General features: G+C 47.2%; 2 protein-coding genes across 2 annotated transcripts in view; one reads left to right on the top strand and one right to left on the bottom strand.

The window, feature by feature from the left end:
- Positions 1–6,017, top strand: part of LOC137425531 (uncharacterized) — a 578,290-nt gene that overhangs the window by 191,183 nt on the left and 381,090 nt on the right. The gene's annotated exons all lie outside the window — the stretch shown is intronic.
- LOC137425564 (forkhead box protein D2) lies at positions 1,235–3,736 on the bottom strand. The gene has a single exon (XM_068114121.2). The coding sequence runs from the start codon at positions 3,266–3,268 to the stop codon at positions 2,144–2,146; it is 1,125 nt and encodes a 374-aa protein (XP_067970222.1). The 5' UTR covers positions 3,269–3,736; the 3' UTR covers positions 1,235–2,143.

The following is a 6,017-nucleotide window of genomic DNA, read 5'->3' as shown; positions in this document are numbered from 1 at the left end:
TGCCAGGGAGGTTGACTCAGCCTGATTATCCTTCCAAGGTCGGCAAATTGAGGACAAGCTTTCTGGGATGAATGATCCTGGTGTGTACCCTGATTTAGAATAGGTACGGCCGTATCCCTGCGCATCGAAGAGGTGACTGAGGGCTGGCATCAGGAAGGGCATCCAGCCATAAAAACATTGCCTCAAAAAGGGAACCATTATTGTCATAGGGCCTGCAAGGCTAACCCCCGCTCTAGCGGGGGCAAATGGCCTTAAAACGATCTTTCATTCATCATTTCATTCATATTATATATATATATGGAGCCTATTATTTATATAATGTGTGTTATCTCATAACAAAGCCCTGTAATTGTTTCACGTCTCAGTTACAATAACAGCAATTCAATTAAAAAGGAAAATTTATATCAAATAAATATCTGATATATCACTTTTACTTTTGTTTGTACCTCATTCTCGAAGACCTTGCAAAGCGAAACGCCAAAGTTAATATCGATTCAATTATTTTCGAAAATATAATTGTAATAATTATTTTTGGAGAGATAAAAACATTGACAAAATACGAGCGTATTGGTATCGGTGATTTCTAAATTCAGTTTAATATCAACGCTGCAAAGCCAAGGTAAATAATCCTGTTTGATTGACGTCCATGTGTATGTACAGCGATTGCAAAACTACATGAGATGTTCAACTTCAGAAAGTTCATTTCATCACATAAATTCGGTCCAAAAATACTGGCGTGATTTATAATTCTAGCTAAAAATTAAAATAACTCTATCCAGAAGGTCGCCCTGTTTGTTTATTGAGTTATTTCACCAGGAGGTGAAAAATATAATAATAATCGTAAAGAATATTGTGTGCAGGATTGAGATTCGTGGACGAGCTAGAACACAACGGGCCAGGACGCAACAGAACGAAAAGAACAGCAGAAAGAGAGGGGGAGACACCAACAGCAGAGCCAAAGGTCAAAAAGAGGGAGACTGCCTGAGAAACAAGGGATGTGGGGAAGAATGAGGAAAAGGGGAAGACACAGAATGAACAATAAGAACGCAGCCGCAACCTCCCAATCACAAAATTGGGAGGAATATCTGTAAACACAGAAAGAAGTGTACCCAGGGAGGGCCACCGGCAGTAGAAAGTACCATGGTTGTGGACGACCTGAGATGATGGTGAACAGCTGTCGTGAAGTCCTGGAGGGAAGAATGAGACCGAAGAGACCGAGGAAGCGGGCTCCACAGGCAGGAAAAAAAAAAAAAGAGGAACGAACAAATTAAAATAATAATAAAGATAATAATTCAACAAACTATATGGAAGATGTTCAGGGCAAATTTATTTGGTGTCATTTTGGACGACACTGTAAATACCAAGATCAAAATCATGAAACAGCCGCGTTCATATCATACGTCTCTGTTCAAATGAACCATTTGGAACAAATGGCGTTAATTTAACACAAACACAGGAGCATTTCCATATTCAGGACTCGTTTTTGAAAACATGTACAAGCCGCGTACTGTGCTTGTGCTTATTACGTCACTCCATTGTCGAACATGAATGCATCAATGCCACCTTGGGGTAGGTAAGGGGTTGTGGAGTCTATTATGCGCTAAGATTTTCGTACAAACACTACCATGAAATATGCATTTATCACAACGATCGTCATTGATTGTTTCTTTTGTTTGTGACGTGTAAAAGCGAACCTGGGAGAGAGAGGTGGGGGGTAGCGTTTTCAACATCAACCCTTGTATGGACATATAATATTGACATATAAATACGAGACGTTTGTGTTACCACGATGACAGCAACACCCACTTTACATTTTTCACATCCGTGTACAAAAGCAATACGTTCGGGTAGGTGAATGCATGGTAAAATGCATTAATACTCATGTTGTACCTTACAAATACTCAGTCGTTAAAAAAGAAAAAAATACTTGCAAAAAATGTCTGTATGAAGCAGTTTCGGTGATTGGATTCGCACACTTGTCGTTAGTATACATATTTACAAATAGTTATAAATACTTTATAGTAATATTTTTGGTCGAGATAGTACGTGTGGCTTGGTACCTCACGGTGAGAGTCCAGCACGGACAAGCGCAGCGCCTACCTTGGCGCATGACACACCGTGGGCTCCATCCAGGTGTCCGACCCTAGTTGGGAGTCACAGGTGACTGTACCTGAAGCGTTTCCGGTATGAGAGATGGAAACACGTGGCCTACTGCCATCGGAGCGAGCTGGGGTGCCGTGGTGGAGTGCACGCCGCGGCCGATGATGTTGTCGATACAGAAGGAAGGTTTGGAGGTTCCGGCCTCCGTCTTGAGCGCGGGCAGAGTGGGACTGATCGGCGGGTAGAGAGACGCGCTCCGTTTGCTGCCGAAAGCATCCGTGTGGAGCAAGGTCGGAGCGAGGACCGGTTGGACCAGGCCCGCGGGCGTGTTGGCCTGCAGTGCCGACGGGTACGCGTACCCTGCACCGGGACACGCGTGCGGAGCTGCTCCCGTGGCGGACGGGTGGTGGTGGTGGTGATGGTGGTGGTGATGGTGGTGTCCGTGAGGCGGGCTTTGCTGTGCCAGAAGCTGCTGCTGCTGCTGGTGGTGGTGGTGGTGATGTTGCGGAACTAGTGTAGGGTACGCTTGCAGTGCCAGACCGTACCCGAAGCCATAGGAACCGTAGCCGAGGCCTTGGAGGAATGAGCTCTGGTCCTTGAGGAAGTCCACGGGCTGTGGTTGTTGAGGTTGCCGCTTGAAGCGCTTGCGGCGTCGCAGAAACGAGCCGTTGTCGAACATATCTGCAGATTCCGGGTCGAGTGTCCAATAATTCCCCTTGCCTGGGTTTCCAGGCTCCCTGGGGATCTTCACGAAGCAGTCGTTCAGGGACAGGTTGTGCCGGATGGAGTTCTGCCATGCGGGGAACTTTTCACGGTAGTATGGGAAGCGCGCGCTTATGAACTCACAGATCTCGCTCAAGGTGAGACGTTTTTTGGGGCTTTGCAGGATTGCCATGGTGATCAGGGCAATGTAGGAGTAAGGAGGCTTCACCAGCGCGTTCTTGCACGTCTTTCCTGGGGATGGAGCGGCCGGGCCCTCGATTCCTCCTGCCAATTCCGCGAGCTCGCCCTCAAGACCCCGGTCTCTCGCGGTCTCGGCATCGCTCCCCGTGTCCGGCTCTGAGAGGCACGACCCGCCGTCGTCACCCACCACGTCCAAAAGCCGCGTCTCGTCTTCCAGTTCGTCGGACATCGCTCCCCGTTCCGTAATCTCCCGGCCTAGAGTCATCGCTGCGCCGCACGCCGTTGCTGCAGCGTCACAGCTCGCCGGAACGCGGCTGAGCAGCCCAAGCCTTTCCAAGGAGCCCCCTTGTGCTTGAGCCTCACGCTTCCCTGGGGCGGCTTTGGCCCTGAGGGCGGAGAGGCGCTGAGGCCTGGCTCCGCGGTAAGGAGACGATCCCGGACGTCCAGGTCCAGTCGTGACGCATGGAGGAAGACTGCGCACTCCAACAAGTTCCTTCCTCGGGGAAACTTTTCCCGATAGTCCTTCCTACGTAATTGTTTACTTGTTTATTTGTTGTTGTTGTTGTTGTTCTCCTTGCTATAATATATCCTACTCTTCTTTTCATGTACTTCCTGCCTTGTGTTTCAGTTGTTTTTTCCCTCCCACCCAAAATGTCGGTTGATATTGATTATAATTGATAAACAATGCCGGAATAACGGGGTAGTAGAGGAACTACCGCTGTTCTGGGCCACACGCGCGCTCGGCCTCGCGTCGGGTGCGTCCTCGCCCTCTTTATACGGTGGTCCAGCCCCTGGCCTGTGACGCTGAGCGACCCGCCCTAGGTGGGAGGGCCCTTGTCGAGTCCGCCAAACACCCCGAGGCTGACGAGCGGCGCCGACTTGCGGACCCGGCCGGTCGAGACGTCTTCGCGCGCGTCCCCGTGAGTTCCCCCGGGGGTTTGCGCCCTAAACGTGGACGCGGTCCAAGGACCCGCTTGGTATTTTGTAGAGACTGCATGTATGTAATGTCTATCTAAACCAAGTGCCATGTCCGATTAGCGGAACAAAATTAATTTTATATTAATGCTAACTCCTCGTGCATCGAACCTACCTTTTACTCCTACTCAAAGATACCTGCATATAATTATGAGAATCTGTTTAAATTACTATCTGGAGTAACGTGTGGAGACGTTTCACTTTAAATCTCTCGAGGCGGTATTCCCGGGGTCAGTCCGTGTCGTTAACAACGTACGAGTGTCGCGCGCACTCTCAAACATTGCGACGTGTTACCAAAAGCCGTTGAGAATTCAAACCGCACGTCGGTCGTTCACCTGCGTGGTCGTCAGGTGATCCTGATTTGGCCCAAAACAAAATACTTTTGGCGCAAGTTGTACGAGTAACGCACAAAAGTTTGCCCGTTTACGAAAATGTAAGGATTTCGTTCACTTCGCAAAGTTTTGGGCGCTATTTTGTAACAGCAGACTTTCTTCAAACATCCCCTTTATTGGTATTATCGGATTCATGAATTTTTTCCCAACGATTTTATTCGCAGTCTTTTTATTCGTAGTATTTTTCTAAGGTACTCTATTCGCGCATATGTGTGAAGGTGTTGCGTGCGTCGACGTCATTCAAATGTACCATCGGTATAAATTGCGCATTTACATACTCTATTTCTCAGAATAAATAAACACCGCGTTGCTTTTCGGCTAAAAAAAAATTTCTGAAATGTATATGCGCAATAAAGGCTGGCAGGTGAATGTAGCCATATATATATGTGCGCATCTGAGAGATGTGCGCACTCACCTTGAAGCCAGAATCGAGCTATAAACTGTCGTCCGAGTGTTTCGTATGCAAGGTGAGCGATCACGCATTACTCGTAGGACCCTTCTGCCGGTACTGGCCGCTGGTAGACGTTAAAAGATGCCACAGAGTCTTTGGCGAAGAGTAGGCGAGTTATCTACCGCACCATGAACAAATTACAAATTCCTACCAAAATCACCTTCGGTGGAGCGACAGGCCTGCCCGTCCAGTTCGTGAAAGACTTCTGCCAAATAATTTCCCCATCCGATCCCACAAGAAGGGAGAATATTTTGAACCGTTTTAGTAGTACTAGTTGTAGCAGTCATAGTAGTCTTTTTATTTGTTCATTGTCTACTAATGTGTTTTTATTAACATTCATTCAAGTCTTTGTCCTGCATGTGATTTATGTCCGAGCTCCTCCATGAGCCACAGAACATTATTTATAAATAAAATCAATTCACAGAATTCCTAAAAACCTAAACTTTATGAGAAACGCTTCAGTTTTGGAGAATTGAAGCTGATTGAAGTAGCACATTTCTAATAAATTCGACATATGGTTGTTGTCCATATTCACCTCATATTTTAATAATCCGATAATATTTTACGGTTCAGATCAATTTGTGTTTGATTTTATATTTCTCCGTAATTCCATTCTGGGGGTTAGGAATTGTACCGAGGATGGATGGATAGATAATGGTGTATATGGTGGAGTTCCTAAGTTGCGGATGGGTTTAATACTCCTGATCTGCCATTGCATTGAAGCTAATCGTGGTCCGTGGTCCGAGTACCGTATGGCAATTGCGAGATGGAACGGCTCGATAATTGTCTGTTCATGAGAAATATCATATTGAACGGAAAATACGCGTGTACTACCAGACTAGGCGGTTGTTGTTGTTGCTGTTTCGGATGCAGCCTGTGGCTGCTGGTTGCATCATTTCTCCGGAAGCGCGTTTGTGCCGCTGATGCAGTGCCCCAATTACCAGTGAGCTGGTACTCAATTTGCCGACCTCGGAAGAATGACAGGCTGAGTCAACCCCCCTGGCGTTAATTCAACGATCGACTGGGATTCGAACTCAGGATCCTAGGATCCCAATCCGGCACCCGAACCGCTAAGGCAACACCAGGCTTATAGACTAGGCGGTGTATTGGTAGGAGTCTGGAGGTCGTTGGTCGTTGAATCCCAGCCGAGTCTTACCAAAAACTTTAAAATGGTACGTACTACTTCCTCGCTTGAC

Source organism: Myxine glutinosa, chromosome 1 (assembly GCF_964187855.1).
Source record: "Myxine glutinosa chromosome 1, kmMyxGlut1.1, whole genome shotgun sequence".
Lineage (NCBI taxonomy): Eukaryota > Metazoa > Chordata > Myxini > Myxiniformes > Myxinidae > Myxine > Myxine glutinosa.
This window is presented reverse-complemented; position numbering and strand designations above follow the sequence as displayed.